At 39.7% G+C, this 19,878-nt stretch overlaps 1 protein-coding gene across 9 annotated transcripts in view; it reads right to left on the bottom strand.

Annotated features, from left to right (window-relative positions):
* tent5c (terminal nucleotidyltransferase 5C) overlaps positions 1–19,878 on the bottom strand; it is a 248,164-nt gene that overhangs the window by 210,275 nt on the left and 18,011 nt on the right. For 3 of the 9 annotated variants that reach the window (XR_011948663.1, XR_011948662.1, XR_011948664.1), the window contains exon 3: positions 6,811–6,910. Coding sequence is in view for 6 of the 9 variants with exons in the window: in XM_072513769.1 (XP_072369870.1) it covers positions 5,598–6,752 (1,155 nt within the window). In the remaining 3 variants the exon portion in view is untranslated. Of the gene's footprint in view, positions 1–2,238; positions 6,769–6,810; positions 6,911–9,891; positions 9,996–18,961; positions 19,038–19,878 lie in introns of those variants that run through there. The other 6 variants (XM_072513768.1, XM_072513772.1, XM_072513771.1 and 3 more) reach the window with 4 other exon arrangements.

Below are 19,878 nucleotides of genomic sequence, written 5' to 3'. Positions count from 1 at the left end.
TTAGCCTCCCAGAATACGAAGTTCCTGCCATTTGCATGATCATCCCACCCTTGGTGACTGCACCTTCAGCTGCCAAGATTCAAATGCTGGGATTCCATATCCAAACCGTCTTTTCTTTCTCCTCTCAGGTGGTTGCTAAGAACTACCTTTTCAACCCATGACTTGGTGTCAATTTTTTATAACACTTCTGCTGAATTATGTTTGTGCATTGAACAGATCTACAGGATATGATATCAGAAGAGCTGTCTGGGGGAGGGGGGGGGGGGGGGGGAGAAAGTGCGTTAAGAGTTAGAGTCTTGGGTCTAGGCAGCTAAGATACAGCCAGCACTTAATCACTTTATAACTTCAGATGGAGTCCAGAATTAGTCATATAAAGAACTCTGTTGGCAAGGCTGGAGGTGACTAGAGATAAGCAGCATGACAAGCAGCATGACATGGAAGGATTTAAAGACCAGGGGACGATGTAGTGAGCAAAAAGGTGAAGTACAAACCAGACTTGGTTAAGATTTAGGTTGCAAATTAAGTAGTGAAAACAGTGATAACCTGCTGTCTTTGATGATCTGGCATAAAGTGTGAATACTCATCCTGGGGTGGTCTGATTGAGGGGAATTCAAAGACACCCGCTACAGATTAAATAGGTGAGCCAGATCTGGACATCAGTCACTCCTAGACCTAAACTGGTCAGTAAACCTAGCTAAGAGGTTAAGCATTTGTCTGGCTCAGTGCTTTATATACCTGATTGTATCCTTCAGACTGTGCACTTGTACTTGCCATAGAGGAAGTGCAGCAAAGGCTCCTGGGTTGACAGGATGGATTGTCACGCAAGGAGAGATCAGGTCAACTAGGTCGGTATTCTAAACTTTGTTTTTAGAAGAATAGGGGATGGCGGAGGGGTGAAGAGGAGATCCCTTCCATGAAGGGGTGGTGTTCCTCTTGGCTGGAGTGTCCAGAACAAAGGGGTCACAGGAGTATGGTGCCTGCAATTTAGGACCAAGATACAGAGAAATGTCTTCACCCATGGAATTTGCTGCTGCAGGAGGCAGGGAGGCCAAGTCAGTGAATGTGTTTAGGAAGGAAACAGATCAATTTTGAGACACCAAAAGGCATCAAGGGGTATGGGGGGGGGGGTGTGAAACCGGTGGGGGTGTGGAACTGAGATAGCGGATGCACCCTTATCATACTAAAATGGTAGAGCAGGCTCAAGGGGCCGAATGGCCTACACAAGCTCCTATTTCCAGTGTTTCTATGCTACTATTTAGGATCCTTGCTGCCAGAGTGTGGATTGCATTCAAACAAAAGACAGAAGGTTATTTAAAGGACAAGTCTTCACCTACCTGTGAACTCACACCCCATGTTATTGTTGTAACTCCAGCCCTTTTTGCAATCACTAATTGGAAAACTTACATTAAAGTAGATAATGGACTAAATAATGTTTCCATCTTCCTAAAGCAACATTTTTTCCTTTTTAAAAAAAAGGCAGGGGGCGATCTACCTCAAAACCAACAACCAACCTAACATCAGTAACAGTACTGAACTTGGGTCCAATAATCTTTTCAGGTTCAGTAACTAGTTTGACTCCTATATCAACCCATATACAATACTGTATATCCAGGTAGGATTAAACAATATACTGCACTGAAAATAATGAAAGCACACTATAAAAAAAAATTAAATCCTGGATAATGGATTTCAAATTTCCTATCCAGCCATGTTTTAGATTACCAACTGCATTTATTCTTTGACTTTAAATAAAACAGAGATATTGATACCCTGCCTCTTTGTTTTAGAATTCAAAAAGTAAATTCTTCCCCCTCCATTAAGGGGCAATTTATTGTGGCCAATCCGCCTATTCGGCACATCTTTGGGTTGTGGGACCCACGCAGACATGGGGAGACTGTGCAAACTTCACATGGACAGTGACCTGGGGCCCAGATTGAACCAGGTCCTAGGTTTCCAGAGCTCTGGGCATAGATGGTTGAAGGGAAATAATCTCTTGATAAAATTCATAATTTCCTTCACACACTTGGGTGAACTTTAGGACTAAAGCAAATGTACATCTGAAGATACAGTTCTGTATGACCATGACAAGCAGATTTGTGCACCAATTCAAACCATCCATTTTACACATCCTCCAGAGCGCGCACGCACACAAAGTTGCTCGATCTTTGTAGGGCAGAAATTTTTTAAAAAGGACGATCAGCAAACTTATACTTATTTAAAAAATACATAACAGTTGAGTTGACCTTTTATTGGGTTGTCTTTATTGTCAAATAGGGACCAAAGGTCTACAGGTTCTCTGGTTTGTACAAAGCATGTACAGCAGCACAATCTGGAAACAAAATTATTTTTCATCTACGAACACTGCCAGTAACAGCAAAGTTAATCTGAAAATAAAAATACACTTTAATTCTTGCAGGAGTAGAAGCCTCATTATACTTTATTACTTCACCCCACAAAGAAAAATAACAGTCAAGATTAGTTTCTCCTTCTGCTCCTGGTTAACAGGAAAATAACTGGATTCAGGGTACAAAAAAAATGTACACTGGTAAGAGAATTCCAATGCATCATACATCCAGTACATATACATTCCTGAGCTAAGCATTATTTGAGTATCTGATTTAGCTACATTTTGCATTATTAATGTGCAGTAGCAAGCACTTTCAACATCAAGCAGACTTGGGGTTCCCTGAAAAAGGGAAACAAAAATACCCTTTCTAGACTTCCCTGTTGGTTCAGTGGGTAAACTCACCATGTGTGATAAAGCAACAAGTCAAACAGATCAGGAATGTCCCAGATACAATTGGTTCGCTGCCTGTGCTGTGTTAGCACCTCATTAGTTGGTTTCAATTTCTTCCCTACTGCCACAGACCCTAGTTGCAAAATCTAACATTCCCATTTCAGGGCACCTACATAGTGCCTCTCCTAGAAAATGCATATTTGGATGCCTATTTGAAGAGGGGACCAATTGCACCCGTGATGGCCTATCCCCAGTTGAAAAGTTCAATAATACCAGACTATAAACAAGCTCACTGAATTGTGCAAGATATTAAAAGTTTTGCCACTCCCTGTAGAAGAGTTACACTGCAACAGTAATTAAATCAACACTAGAGAGAGAGAGAGAGAGAGAGAGAGAGTTCCCAGTGCAATAGGAAGGATCTAATGTAATGTCACTTAAAACTCAAGTTGCTTCATTTTCCCTGCAGAAAATGCTTTCTAGACATCGGTTTCCTTTCAAGCACATAATTCTGATTAGGGCTCTCTGTTGAACTCATCTGAATATCAGGCGACTGATGTTGCAAAAAGATGACGTTCAATGCACCAAGTAATTTTACAATTTCATCTAGGGCTATCTGGATAGCCCATGCTAGCTTTTTATTAAAAATATACCCAAGTTGTTTTCTTCACACCCTCTCTCCCCAGTATTCTTTAATAAAATCACACACAAGTGTTCAATCAGTAGGAGATAATAAATGTCATCAAAAATATATGCAAACCCTTTACACTCGCAAAGTTCATAGTCTGCTATTTTCAGTTCCATATATTCCAGAGCTGGTGTTTTGAAATTCAGTATACAATTTATTGTGGTTACAATTTTCAATTGTCCCCTGCACTTTAAAAGTACAGCAATACTATGTTCACACTGAACTGCAATGTGTGCTGGACCAGTACTCATCCTGCACTGACTGTATTCATTAACACTCAAGTGTAATGAAGTCTCAAAGGAAACGGCCTCACCAATAGTACACTGTGTTTATCTTCCCCATTATTTAATGAGTGGAACAACTGAATAATTCTATTTTCTGGTGTTTTAAGATTCATTCTAGTGTGCTGAGTGAAGTTAGCCTAGTTATTGGTGCATTGCATTCTTGAAACTCCAGTGAATGTATTCAATTTATTCCCTTTCTGCTCACATCTTTCTTCACCTACAGTATTTAAACAAAATAGGTCACTGATGAGCAAGCTTACAAATATCACGTTGAAGCCGCCAAGCCTGCTAAAGAGGTTTCAGGAAACGTTCTTCATTCTGCTGCAATGGTGGAGCGCTAACAATTCACAAACTGCTGAACAAGAATGTAAATCTGGTCGAGCAAAATGTGAATAAATTACCAAGTTTCACCCTACCTTCCTGAAGATACTTTAACACGCAAACTCATCCAAATTTAAGAACATTTGACAATCACTAGTTTTAGGCAATAGCTCAGTATCACTGTAAAAGCACTTACAGGAGAGCTTTTCTGCACCTGGAACTCAGCAAAATCCACACTTTTTAATACCAAGGACCACGTTTTGACAGCCAGCTTGCCACACACTGGCTGTCCAGAAAGTTCAAATTACAATTTCTTGCTCCAGTATATTCACTGGCGTGGTAAAGAACAAGGATTAAGAATTGGCATTTAGACTCTTACCTTTCTCTAGCCCAGTAAAGCTGGATTTGAGTACAATGATTTCAGCATACTGAAATTTCCATTGTCTGAGAATGTGGCTTACATTAAAAGGCTGATGCAAGCAGCCACAAAATGATAATTTATCCTCCACCATTATAGTGCAGAAGCAACAAGATTCGCATAATTTTCTGCACCAAAATAATTCAACATTGTAGCTCACTAGAGGAAGCTGTGCAGAATTTGCTAACATGAGCTAACTTGAGAGTGTATGACTAATTTTTAAGATCTCTCTCTCAATCCCATTTCCCAAGCAGGATTGATTTTATACAAAATAAAGGGAACAGTTGAGTTTTTCTTCTAAAATGTTTTTGCAACAAATAACTTTCTTCCAAGTTTTATTTACCTTCAAACGTCAATTAATTGCCATTTAGGGAGGTAGAAATTTCCAGATTCCACATTCTTTTTTTTTTTTTTTTTTTTAAGCATACCGATGGCTCATCATGGTTATGTACAAAAAAGAGCCAACCATCATAATGGCTTGCCTACCTAGACAATAAGATTTGCAGTGGTGCACTGGATTTTTGCAGCTTTAGTCACAAGCACATCAATTCTCTTCCTGCCCACCTCCACTGCCCAGCTTCCAATAAGTCATGAAAGGAACTACTCACCTGAAAGGAGAGCTATAAACTACAAGTGTCTAGGTTTGTGGTCTTACATTTTTTTTTTTTTTTAATAAATTTGGCACAATCACTGTGCACTCCCCCACATCTAATTTGCAACTGCCACCATTAGATAATTTTGTTTATTTCGGTGTCAAATTATTATTTTGTAAACTCTTATTTGCATTTTCACTCTTAAAATTAACAAGTTAGTCCCTAATACACAGTGCGAGGATAGATATCCCTTTATAGAAAGTGAAGGTACATATCCAGAACAATATGACACAGTGTACTATCAGGACTCTTGCTAGCATGGAGTCTCCCTTCCCAAGTTTATCTTCCACCCAGTGACTTTTTTTGTGGATATTTTCCTATAGCAAAAATTAATGTGTGCATATTATCCTTGCATTCTCATTGCAGTTTAATACATGCAACATGTACAACAGCCATTGGGTTTACTCCCTTCTTAGCTAATGTGAATTAAGGAAGCCATTAAGATGAGCTGAGCTGCATCAGTCTGCACACAAGTCAACTGTGAACATAGCATTACTTATTAGTTGCAGGGAAGCCAAGTAGGATACGATTGTTGGTATGAGGGGGCTGTGCGCGCTACATAGTAGTTGCTAAAGTTTGCATCACTGACATATGGAGCAGGCTGGTAATAGCAAGTGACATTGGTTACATTGGGGATGATGTTTTGCTCTGCCAGTACCCGGAGGGCCAAGAGGCTAATTAGGTTGAGAGTTTGGCGCCTTTCATGTCCCATCAGACAAACAGTGCTCTCATTCACAACATTTCTCAAGATCATCAGGTAATCATATTTGCTTTTCTCCTCTCCGATGAAATGGTTCTGGAGGTAGACTTCCATTTTTCTCTGCTGTTCAGTGATGTCTGGGAAGTCAATAAAGAAACGGGAGCACATATACCGCTCCAAGGATTTGATTACTTCTTCACTGGCTGGCTTGAATTCCCTCACCAGAAGATTGCAATATTTCAGCAGTCCTCCTCCGCGGATTTCCTCTGGCGTCTTGGTTGCAATTAGTGTATTCCTGAGGTGACCTAATGCTTCCTCGAAGTCCCCATATACACTTTCCCCAATCACTGTTGGGTGGAAGTGCTCACTCATTGGGTTCTCAGAGTAATCATAATAAAATAAGAGAGAATCCAAGATGATCTGGAAGGAATCAACACTGAACTCAAACTGCCGGCGCAGGGAGTCCACAAATTTCAGTTCCACGTTCTTTCCATTATTGTTGGAGAGGGAGATCAAGCTCCAACGGTCTGTATCTGTGCAGACTTTCACCATTTTCTGCACATAAACCTCCTTGAGTGTAAGGGGTGTGATTTTTTCCTTGTTGACTCCTTCTGGAAGAAACTCTAACAGACAACCCAGCACCACATCTTTTACCAACTGGAATTCGGTTTCACCTGGTAGATCAACACCAAAGATTAAGTCCAAATCTTTGTAGTTTAAGCCATTATTTTTTACTAGGACATGGCTGGCTGCTGACCCATTAAGACGGACATCCCGTACTAGAATTCCACTTTCAAAGAGCCTGGTCCTTACAGTCTTAACCACATCTTTCAGTCTGACCTCTAATGTTGGAAAATTTCCACGACCATGAATAAGGACAACCTCGGTAAGGACATCATTCAAACTGCTCACTTGATCCCAGCTCAGCACACTAGTGGCTTTACTTTCTGCCATGTTGGACTTCAATCAGCTGGAAAGAGAATAAAAAATATATATATATTACACCACTCACCCAAAATATGAACTTCTTTGCTAAAACAGTAAGGACGAAAATCCCAAATGTTCACCTCTTGAAGACTGAAAATGTCTAAACAGTTTGTTCAGCTTTAAGTCTGAAATTACAGGTTGAATGGTTGGAAATGTTAATGCTTAAAAAGTTCACTTTGTATTAACTTGTCCATCAATGTTTTCATATTACATTATGTAACAGATGAAAACTTCACACACTTTTGGCATATTCTAATAGTATAAAGTCAAAATGGTGTTAATAAAAACCCATTTCAGGTTCTCTTTCAGCAAGACTGTTGTACCAAGATTAAATGGGAACCAGCTACTGGAGTCAGTCTATTTTGCAGTTGCCAAATCAGCTGATTCTCATGTTTACAAAGTTAAGTTAATTTATTACATAGCATAATATGGACACAGCAAATAACCAATAAGGTCACTCAAGTTTATGTCAGGGTAGCTTGACAATAGCTCTTTTACAACAAGTCAAAAAAACTATTAAATTGCTGCAACTGTTCCTTCAGGCTTCAAAATAAGTGAGATGGCAGATCTGAAAGCATTATTTTGTTGAACAGGCTGCGAATAACCTCAATGCATTTCCCAAAATGTTCTTCAGCAAGGCTAGATAGGCAGTAATTTGTGGGATTGAACAAACACTAGGGTTGAATTTTCAAATAAGACTAGCACATTGATAGCAATTTTCACAACTTTAGGTCATGCCTTGCTCCCTACAAATAATTCCTTTTTGAAGAATAGTCAGAATTGAAATGTAAAAAAAAAAAGAGGCCGCTAGTTTAAGCAAAACAAGTACCCATAAGTAGCAATAAATGATCAGAGAGACTATAGCACTTGGGAACTCCAGAGATTAAATCATTTTCCAGACATTATAAATTTACAAAACTAAACTGTGCAGATTAGTGCAGTTGGATTAGATCGAATTGCTCTGGGTAATAATGAATCAAGTGACCCTTGGGTACAAAATATGCTTTGCGCTAGTAGCACCAATTTATTGCAGGATCCTGGTATAGGAACATTTTTGGGAAGGTTTTTTTTTTAAAAAGCTGGAACTTAATAAATATTTCAGATGTTGTTAGAGCTGTTCCAGACTAAATTACACTGCCTACAGCCCTGTATCCTTCTCTGCTTCATATATTTATCCAGCTTTCCCTTAAAAGATGCAGTGACCCTTGCATAAAATACTGTCTGGCAAAAAAATCTATTGTTCCAAGCCAAACCTAACCCCACTACATGCAGAGTTTTAAATTGATGACCTCTTCTCAGTGACTTCCCAACATTGTCCCAAAGCCTTACATTCAAAATCTCCTGTTTGCATTCTCTGCTTCAGTGAAAACAGTTAAAGTAGGTCAAGTTCTTCACCACAACTATTCCAACTCCTACCATCATCCTAAACTGGTAAACCTGTATGGTGTTATTTTCATAATGATATTCTTAACATTTTAAGTTCCAACTATAGCTTAAGCAAAAGTATAAATTATTTTCTTTATACTGGTCTATTCATTTTTATTAAAAATTTAAAAAGCTTCATCGATTTTAAGATATGTATTTGGGCTCCTGGGTCACTACTTATCTATCATTTAATTACCTACATGGCTCCCAATTTTCATTTCCCTCCAAAATTATCTCAAGCTTAACGATATGCAATGCATCTACTATCACCTTGCCATTCTCATTTTTAAAAAAAAGTTAACAGCCTTTTCCCACTCTTTGCCAAACCCCTTACTATTGTGTCTCATTACCAAATTGAGATGCTGCCCCAGAGTGCAAAAGTAAACAAATTTTGGAACTCTGGAAAACACCAATTGCAACCTTTCGCCAACCAAAGCTTCCCATTATCTACCTGACTAACCATGCAACTCCATAATCATACATCCCCAAATTTCCTAACATTTCTTCTTGTATGTCATGGAACATCTGAAAATCCACATCAACTCAATCATCTTACATATTCTGTCAAAAGCTCATATCAAACATTATTTGCCATTTTACAATCTATTTTAGCTGTGTTTGATTACCTCATGCATTTCTACATGCATACTAGTGGATTTTGAATCATGGATTAAAAGTTGGCTCTTAACCGATATTAAAAACAAATAAATCTCTCTTGAACAGAGGGGTGTTATGTTAGCCACCCACCAGTCTCAATTTTGATATCTGAAGGAAGGTTAATAAGACAAATAACTGTTTACTGGATTGCATTGAACCCCAGTAATACCAATTGCTAGTTTGGAAAAACTAAGTTATTTACATAATCATACTTAATGCAATGTAGTACCACATGCCTCTACCTACATATTCTCAGAAATAACGAAAGCAGACAATGTCAATTAGATCTAACAATTTAAACATTTAACTTTCACATTCTTATTTAGATACAAGATTTGCTGGCTATCACATCCTTCTGAAACAATATAGAACATATTCAAGCAAGACTAAATGATTCAAAAATATATTGATTAAATAAGCTCATTCCTAAATGTGTTTTCCCCCTGTTGTGGTCATTAAGTAACCCCAAAGTACTTTACACCCCACAAAAAGTGAATTTGGAAGCCTCAAACAGTAACCAAAATTAAATGATGGTACACAGACATAATTCAACAGAATTAGTTAGCTATGCTGCCCACATTACTAACCCACACATCCTCAAAGTCTTCACAAAATTGGAGGGCAAGATAACAGTCAAGTGAAAAGTCATATGTGACTAGTGTAACGAGCACATTGCAAACCAATTAACTTTACTTTCTAAAGTAAGTAATTAGTTGATGGGGAGGTGGGTAAAGAATAAAAGCGTGAGAACTAATTATCAATAACGCAAAAAACCGAGATTAAATTGGTAAACCAAGCTATTTAAATTTTGCATCTTTAAAGTTAAATACTTAAGACCACCCTATTACCCAAGTAACATTTGTCAACTAACAAGACGACGGAATGACTGACGGAATTTCTTGCACATTAAAAAAAAGGCAATGGTGAAATAAAAAATGAAAAAGCAATACTACTGCAGTTCCTGACGACCTTCTGTTTAACTGGAGCTACAGTAAGTCAGAAGTAAAAATCTAGAACCACCCACATTTCCGTGCGAACAGAACAGACGCGACAGTCCAGTGAGTACTTTTCCAGCCTGCCCGCTCCACCGCAATTTATAGATTTCAGACCATTTCACAGACAAACATTGTTGTACCTCTCCACCGCATTAAACACACCTGCAGCATAGGCGAGCAAGACCCACCCTCGACAGGAAGTGCCTCTGCTCTGGTTACCTTGCGCTAATGTGTCCTGAATTAAAGTCTATTCACGCGCTTTACTGCTTTGTCCGCACTATTTCGTTGCAAAGGAGTTAATCGGAATTAATCCGAGCGGCCGGCCCTCTTGATTGGCTGCCAGTTCACGTGCTGTTGGCAGCTGTTTAAATGATAAGAGGTGGGTGAGCTACCTGGGAGCCTTTGGCTTTGGGATAAGTATCACGCTGCCAACGAAAGAAGGTGGCATTATTTCGGCTGTTCTTCATCTTTGTTATGGTGAGTACACAACGAGAAGAGCGGAATTTAAAGAGGCACTTTGTTTAATGAACTAAAATATGCAATAAATAGCATTGAAATGCAATAAATAATGTATCAAGTGATTTGTAGCCATAATATTACAAGCTTCATGTTCCTTGTTCATCAAAAATAAGTTTGTCTTTGTATATATTTTTGTACTTCCTTTCAAAAGCACATTCATTATCTTTTAAATATAGTTCTACAAAGTTTTATTCCCCCTCCTCGCTCTTTTTATTCTTCATGTGTTCAACTGTATTCCAGATGTCACTTGTGTGACCTAGGTAAGCCTGTATTTCATAATTTTGTTGAATGTGAAAGGTCACAAACTCTGTTCAATCATTTGACAGAGCTACTGCTCTGTTTCTGAGTCCAACACTCTTATGATCTTTTGAATCGGAGGACTAAGTTAGGGATGGCCTTGCCTCCATAATCTTGACCGCACCCAGACGGCCCCAGGGAGAGACTGGAGTGTTTAGTCGACAATGGGAGCAATATTTAACATTTAAGTTTTAGAAATGTTCTTTCTTCCTTTGTTTATTGTTGTCATTTTGTTTGTTGTACTCCTTTTTTAAAAAAAAACAGGATTAATTTTTAAAAAGCTCATATTCAGTTGAATCCAATGCCTCTTTTCATAGGTCATTAGAAAAAGCAGCAACCCCCTGCTCTCTGTTAATCCCACTCTAGCCAGCTAACACAGGCTAAGGTGAGCAGTAAACCTCTTGGGGGAATAGCAACCCCTTTTGGAGAAATGGTTGATCTTTCCTTCAGGCTCCTGTTGAGGTGACACCATCATCATGAGTCATATGTCACTTACTAATTCCATGGCACAGGCATTGTCCTGCCACTAAATTCTGAACTAAAGAATCTTCGCATTCTACTTTATCAATTAAATAGTGAAAGTCATCCTTGTTATCAATCATTTTTATGGTGATCTTGGGAAATGAAAATGAATTGCTATCATTTATGATGGCTTTTTTTAATACAGGTCAAATATCCTTTACCCAAATATCCTAAAACCGTGCACATCCAATGCCCAGACCTTTCTTTGAATGGCTATGCAGTTAATTTGTATGTTAATAAAGAAATGTAATACTTTACAGGTGTAATAAGTAATAACAAGTAAGACGTAGGGTGTGAGAGTTGGCAAATGGAGAAATAACCTAGTATTTGTGGACTATCGCTTGCCTAGGCTTAGATTATTGGAATGCCATATATGTGGTAAATTTGAAAGCCAAAAATATCTGAATACCAAAATGCAAGTGCCCCCCAAGGTTTCATATAAATGCTACTGGACCTGTGGAACAAGACATTGAAGCCCTTTTCGCATAACAAACATGGAACATTAATTAATTTACTTATTATAGAACGTATGAACTTTGGCTGGAAAGTCATTCCTTATGTAATGTAAAAAATGTTTACAGGCGCATAGCAGGTTTGTTCTTTGCTAAGCAAATCAGGCTCCTGGCTTAGGGTTTCTGTGTTTCATCCATAGAACATGTTTTTTCTGAAAGACATTAAGAGACAGGGAGCCTATTTCTCCTATTTAAATGGCATACAAATCATTTTGATGTTCTGAAAGATATTTCCCTTTGGACACCAGTTAATCTTGTGTCTCTTCTGCCTGGTATCAGTTAAATCCACTGTAGTACCTGCACAACCCACAATGTGTTCCACAAAGAATACACCCAGTGGATGCAGTACCAGGCCAGTATTAGATTAGAATGAATGCTTCAACAGGGTTTACGATGTCAAGTGTGTACCAGAGCGTAATCATATGGGATTCCCTCTGCCGATAAATTGCAGTAGCATGCTGAATGCAGCAGCATATCAGTCATTCAGTTGACATATGTAGCACAGTGGCCAGGCCAGACCGAGATTAAGTACTTTTACTAGTCACATCAATTTTCATTGATCTGTGAGGCAGATTCCACTGTTTTATTATAAAAGAAAGGATTTGCACCTGTATCTTTCATCTCCCAAGAGTGCCCTGCAGTTTTTTATACCAAATGAAGATTTTTGAAGTGCAGCTATTGTTGTAATGTCAGGATATGTAGCAACAAAGTTGTGCATAGCAAGGGCCAACAAACAGCAATGCGATGCGTGATCACACAATTTGTTTTTGTTAAGTGATGTTTATTAGAGAGAAAAAAAGTCTTGGCCAGGGCATTAGAACTCCTCAACTTTTCTTTTGCATTGTGCTGTGGTAATGTGGTTTTGGTTTAAAAAGACATTGCAGCACTCCCCCAGTACCTCAATGAAGTGTGAGCCTGGATTATGTGCTCAGATTCTGGGGTGGGGCTCACAACCTTTCATTCAGAGGTAAGAGCCTTACTTCAGCCACAGGTACAATCAGCTAAAATTAACACTTATGAGATGAGCAAAGGTTAGTTTTTCTCAGAAAATAAATTGTAAATAGGTAATATCTTCAGTATAAAAGGAACATTGTTGTGTTTTTTTTCGTTATTCATTCATGGGATCTGGGCATCTCTGGCCCATCCCTAATTGCCCAGAACTGAGTGGCTTGCTGGGCCAAATCAGAGGGCATTTAATTTAGTCATGATAAATTCATTAGGACATCAGCCATTTTTATTTTTGCACAAATAGAGTTTCACTTGATCTGAGTCCATTGTAATATGAATTAGAGACAAAATATGTCAGATACTAAGCTAGAGCGAATAGTGAATTGTGAGGATGATGCTGAACGACTTCACAGGGACATTGACAAGTTGGCCAATGAGCAGACAACTGACAGATGAATTTCAACGCAGAGAAATGTGAAGTAATGCATTTTGGGAGGAGAAACATGGGGAGAAAATGCAGGCTCAATGGTACAATTTTTGAGGGGAGTACAGGAGCAGCTGGACTTCCGGGGGTTCAAGTGCATAATTCTCTGAAGGTGGCCAGGCAAGTTGAAATAGTTGTTAAGAAAGCTTCTAGGATCCTTAGGTTTATAAATAGAGTATAAAAGCAAGGAAGTGATACTACACCTCTACAAAGCATTGGTCAGACCGCATTTGGAATATTGTGTTGGGTTCTGGGCACCTTATTGAAGGAAGGATGTTAAAGCTGGAGAGAGAGTGCAGAGGAGATTTACTGGAATGATACCAGGAATGAGGAATTTTAGATACAAGGAAAGAATCGAGAGATTGGGCTTGTTCTCAGGGCAGAGAAGATTAAAAGGTGACCTTATTGAGGTGTTCAAAATTATGAACAATTTTGACAGAGTAAAGAAGGATATTCTGTTTCCACTAGTTGGTAAGTCCGTGATTAGGGGTCACAATTTTAGGATGGTCAGCAAGAGAGCTAGGAGTGAGGTGAGGATACACTTCTTTGGAGTTGTTGGGATTTGGAATGTGCTGCCACAGAGACTGACGCAGGTGGATACCAGAGGAGGTCTCAGAAGACATATACTTGGAAGTGATGAATTTAGAGGGCTATGGAGATGGGGCTGGGGAATGGGACTCTATCGGGAGCCAGTGCAGACATGATGGGCTGAGTGGCCGCCTCCTGTGCTGTAAGATTCTATATGAGACTCTCTAGAGCTGATTCGTTCTAGTTTCAAATGTCTTGAGGTTCAGCAGGTTTCGTCAGTAAGAACCTCATGTGACAGCATGAACAAGGAACAGTTTACTCAAAGAAAATTACATTTACAGCTATTTAACTTGCATAACTAAATAATAATGAAATAAACTGCATTTATACAAGCACCTTCCATATTCTTAGAAATATTCTAAAGTACTTCACAATTAATTATTTAAAGTGTAGTCACTACCTTAAAGCAAAATGCAATTGCCAATTTGTACATCTCAATCTTCCACAAACCTCAGTGCAATAAATGACCAGAAGATCTGTATTTGGTGGGATTGGTTGAGGGATAAATGTTGGACAGAGCACGAAGATAAATTATCTGCTCTTCTGTGATGGTGACATAATATGTTATTCACCTGCATAGGCAGATAGTGCCTTGATTTGACATTTCATCTGGGAGATAGCACCTCTCACAGTACAGCATTTCATTAGCACTGTAGTGAAGCAGCAGCTTAAGTTTAAAAAAAATAATAATTTCCAGAATGTGGGCATTGCTGATTAGGCTAGCATTTATTGCCCATTCCTTGTTGCCTTTCAGAAGGTGGTGGTGAGCTACCTTCTTGAACCACTGCCGTCCCTGAGGTGTAGGTACACCCACAGTGCTGTTAGGGAGTGAGTACAAGGACATTGACCCAAAAACAGTGAAGGAACAGCGATATATTTCCAAGTCCGGGTAGTGAGTGACTTGGAGAGGAACCTCCACGTGGTGGGGTTCCCAGGTATCGCATGGAATTTACAGTGCAGAAGGAGGCCATTCAGCCCATTGAGTCTGCACCGGCCCTTGGAAAGAGCACCCTACTCAAGCCCACACCTCCACCCTATCCCCATAACCCAGCAACCCCACCTAACATTTTTGGACACTGAGGGGCAATTCTGCATGGCCAATCCACCTAACCTTCACACCTTTGGACTGTGGAGGAAACCGGAGTACCCGGGAGAAGCCCACGCAGCCACGGGGAGAATGCACAGACAGTGACCCAAGCCAGGAATCTAACCTGGAACCCTGGAGCTGTCAAGCAACAGTGCCAACCACTGTGCTGCCGTGCCGCCCATCTGCTGCTCTTGTCCTTCAAGATGGTAGCGGTCATGGGTTTGGAAGGTGCTGCTTAAGGAACCTTGTCGAGTTCCTGCAGTGCATCTTGAAGATGGTACATATGGCTGCCACTGTTCGTCAGTGGTGGAGGGATTGAATGTTTGTGGAAGGGGGAGCAATCAAGCTGGCTGCTTTGTCCTGGATGGGTTTGAGCTTCTTTAGTGTTGTTGGAGCTGCACTCATCCAGTCAAGTGGAGAGAATTCCATTACATTCCTGACTTGTGCCTTGTAGATGGTGGATTGGAGGGCAGGGGGTGTTACTCCCGTAGGATTCCTAACCTTTGATCTGCCCTGATAGCCACAGTATTAATATGGCTAGTTCAGTTTCTGATCAATGGTAACCCCCAGGACGTTGATTGTGGGGGATTCAACGATGGTAATGCCATTGAATGTCAAGGTGTCTGCTCAAATACTTGGAGTGGAGCTTGTGCTTATGACATCCTGATTCAAAAATGATAGGGCTAGCTACTACTGAGACAGGCTAACGTTGAAATTGAAAAGGGAAGACCCAAAGATTTCTTTTTTAGAAAACGCCATTATACCTAACAGCCCATTTTTATGGAGGGAGAAAGCAATATATAATGGTCCCAATTCAAGTATCCATTTTCTTTGTTATCTCCACATCTCATCGAGATGTTGACTCTTGGTTGAAGATTGATTTCACTGTAGTTAGTCATTCTCCAATAGAGAGAGTCTTGCCGAAATAGTTTTTTTTTAAATTTGTAAACTTTTTGACAGTGTCAATAGGCTATTTGGCTATGACAGTCAAAGCCAATTGTATGCTCAACCAACATCCATGTGACGAATGTGATATAAAATAGTTACTTTAGAGATACTAGTTAATGTAATGTAGAAATAAGCCACTTTGATTCTTTTAGTTAGGGACAAAGGAATTTGGGACCGCATGGAAAAAGCAGGAAGAGGTGTGTCTATAAGAGTGAGGATGCATTGATAAGGGCCAGAGAAAGGGATTGGAAGTGAGCCAATCAGAATGGATTAAACAGGTCAGGAGGGACCTAGGCTGACCTATGTCCGTCGAGTATGTGAAACTTGATACCATTTGAACTGATTTTGCAGAGATTCCTTTGTCTGTTAGTTCAGTCGTTTTCTGGAGTGTAAGAGGCAGGACGTCCTGTTACATTTCTGTAAGATGATAAAGCTTGCAAGCTAAATAAATAACTTCTGTTTACGTGCGAATCCGTCTCAACTTTTATTGAGGCCAGACTGACAGAGAAAGAAAATAGGAGATCAACACATGCACACACACTTGTTGCAACAGGAATCCTTAGAGAGTGATCAAGAACAGAAAACCAGGCACAATTTTCAATTTTAGCATTCCCTATTCTCATCCCCATGACAACCAGCTGATTGAGCAAACACTAGCAATTGAACATTGGGATCCCTTTTGAGTGGCTCACTTACTTCAGCTGAAGAGTTGTGGAGTCATTGCAGTGCAGAAGAAGATCATTTGATACATCAAGCCCATGCAAGGTTTCTGCAGAGCAATTCAGTCGGTCCCATTTTGCTGTTCTATCCCCATCAGTCCTTCTAAGTTTATTGCCCACAACTGTCCATCCAATTTTAATTTGAAATCATTGATCCTAAGAAGTAAGTTCCAAGTCTTTACCATTCACTATGTCAAAAGGTACTTCCTCACATCTCCCCTTTCACTCCCACCCAAAGGCTTAAATTGGTGTCCCCAAGCTCTTGTACCATCAACGAATGGCAACAACTTTTTCTTGTCCACCTTGTCAAAATCAGCCATTATATACCTCAGTTAAATCTCCCCTCAACCTCCTTTGTTCCAAGAACAACCCCAGCTTCTCCAACCTAACCTTCTAGCTAAATTCCCTCATCCCTAAAGCATTCTGGTAAATCTCCTCAGCAGTCTCTCGAGGACTTTCACATTCTTCTCAAAGTTTGGTGACCAGAACTGGAAATAATACTTTATCTGTGGCTTAACCATAACTTTATAAAGAGTAAGCATGAATACCTCCACTCATGATGCACAAGATCCCATGCTTTACAAACCACTTTTTCGACATGTTCTGTCATCTTTAAAAATCTAAATATGGAAACACACAAATCCCTCAGTACCTGATATTATTTAAAACTGTATGATTGTTTGTTTTATCTCCTTAGCCCTTCCGATGAAATGCCATCACCTCACACTTCTCTGTATTAAATTTCATCTGCCACTTTCTGCCATTCTGCTAGCCAATCGGGCGGTACGGTAGCACAGTGGTCAGCACTGTCACTTCACAGCTCCAGGGTCCCAGGTTCGATTCCCGACTTGGATCACGTCTGTGCGGAATCTGCACATTCTCCCCATGTCTGCGTGGGTTTCCTCCGGGTGCTCCTATTTCCTCCCACAGTCCAAAGATGTGCAGGTAAGGTGGATTGGCCATGCTAAATAGCCCTTCGTGTCCAAAGGTGTTGGGTGGTTCAGATCCAGGTACTTTTTTTAAAAAGAGTCAGGTCTGTGCCTCCGCCACCAACTCGGGCCATGAATTCTAGACTCCCATTACCCTCTGCACAAAATGTTCTTCCCCATATCCCCATTACAGCTTCTGCCACTTATCTTGAATCTATGCCTCCTGGTTCTAGAGTTCTCCACCAATAGAAACAATTATATCCGGTCCACTCTATCTATTCTCAAAATTTTGAACATCTCAATCAAGTCACCCCTCAGCCTAACTTTATTCCAAGGAAAATACCCCAACCTAAACAGTTTCTCCTTTCACCTACACTTTTCTAGCCCTGGCAGCATTCTTGTAAACCACCTCTGCACTCTCTCCAGAGCAATTATATCTTTCCTGTAATGTGGCGACCAGAATTTCACCCAATAATCAAGTTGTGGCCACGCCAATGTTTTGTAAAATTCCAACATTATATCCTTACCTTTATATTCTATACCTCTGCCAATGGAGAACATTCCATATGCTTTCTTTACAACCTTGTCGACTTGAACTGCTGCCTTAAGGGACCTGTGTACTTGTACGCCAAAATCTCTCACTTCATCTTCCCCTCTTAGCATATTCCCATTTATTGTGTACTCCCTAACTGTTTGACCTCCCTAAATGCATGACCACACACTTCTGTGTTAAATTCCACCTGCCACTTTATCGCTCACTCCACCAACCCATCTATATCATTTGAGATTATTGCTATCCTCTACACTGTCTGCTACTCGGCCAATCGTTGTGTTGTCGCATATTTCCCAATTGTGCCCCCATGGAAACAGTAAGGGTCCCAGCTACGAGCCCTGTGGAACACCACTTCAAACAACAAGGGTAGCCTTCGACCTTTACCCGTACCCTTTGTTTCCTGTTACTAAGCCAACTTACTATTCAGTTTGCCATATTGCCCTGTATCCCGTGGCCTTTTACGTTTTTGACCAATCTGTCATGTGGGATCTTGTCAAACGCCTTGCTAAAATCCATGTACACATCTACTGCACTACGTTTCTCAACCCTTCTTGTCACTTCCTCAAGGAATTCAATCAAATTTGTGAGGCAGGACCTCAGTCAGTGCTGATTATCACTGACTAGTCCATACCTTTCTATGTGACAGTTAATCTTATCTCTCAGGATTGATTCTACTAATTTGGCCATCACCGACATAAGACTACCCTGTGCCTAATAATCCACATCCCATCTCTAACCATTTCCTGTTTACATGCTGGTAGTGTCTATCCCATCTTTAACAGTTTCCTGTTTACATGCTGGTAGTGTCCTGTGAACAATGTTATACATTAATTTGGTTGTGCCCTTTGGAAAGATACAGAAATATAAATAAAAGTTTATTTTCAAATAGCTGTTTCACGCTTATAATATCAGATACTTGAAATAGTATTTTAAAAATCATTTACATTGGCTTATCAGCGGTAACTGCTGGAGAAGAATGGATCTCAAACTGACCTGTTTCAATAAATGATTACATTACTGCTTGGAGAAGTGAGAACTGTGGCCATTGAGGCACTTATAGCTCTCACGCATCTTAAAAAGATGGGAACTCCATACCCTGGACGATTAACGTTATCCTGGTTATAACACTCAAAGAAAGTTAACAAGAGGAATGAAAATATTTCTACAGCTATGACATCACTGCAACATCATAAACCAGTTTCAACTGATTTCATCAGCTACAAAATCATCGATTATTATATTTTTTCCACCTTTCATAAGGTACTTGTAAGCGCTATAGATAGAATACGTCATAAATATCAGAGTCATGTAAATTTATTGATACTTGTGAAGATGACCGTTATGTACTCTTGACTTTGTAATCCGTGAGTTAGTCTCATTTGTGAAACTGTTTTTTAGATCACCCTGTCTGTGAGATTATTTACTTCGTCAGTACGGTTTTGGATTGTGTTAATTGATTTCCAATGGCTTTGCTCATTAACAAAAGATGACAAATTTATGTTCATTCTTCTACAATAATCTCTTCAACCTGACCCCTTTGCCGAGCCTTTCTGTGAATCGTCTACACTCTCGGTCCATCTGGTTCTCTTTCTCTCTATGGCTCCCTCATACTTTGTTTCATTGTGCTCTTTATCCGGCTCCTATAAATAGAATACATGTCAGGAAACATTGAGATAAATCACTCATTGTTATAGTCACCATAATTATGTATTTGGAACGAATGAGCAATGTAATCTGTGCCAGTCTGGTTCATTTTGGGTAAACTGCTATTATCCAACATATATCCTCTGTTCCAAATGGTTTCCTTGTATGAAAATTATATGATTTCTCCCTACAATTGAATGTTCCTACTGAAGTGAATAGAAGACCGTGTTTATTTTTCATTTAATGCAGGTTTTACACTATTTTAC

This window comes from Scyliorhinus torazame, chromosome 8, assembly GCF_047496885.1.
Source record: "Scyliorhinus torazame isolate Kashiwa2021f chromosome 8, sScyTor2.1, whole genome shotgun sequence".
Lineage (NCBI taxonomy): Eukaryota > Metazoa > Chordata > Chondrichthyes > Carcharhiniformes > Scyliorhinidae > Scyliorhinus > Scyliorhinus torazame.
This window is presented reverse-complemented; position numbering and strand designations above follow the sequence as displayed.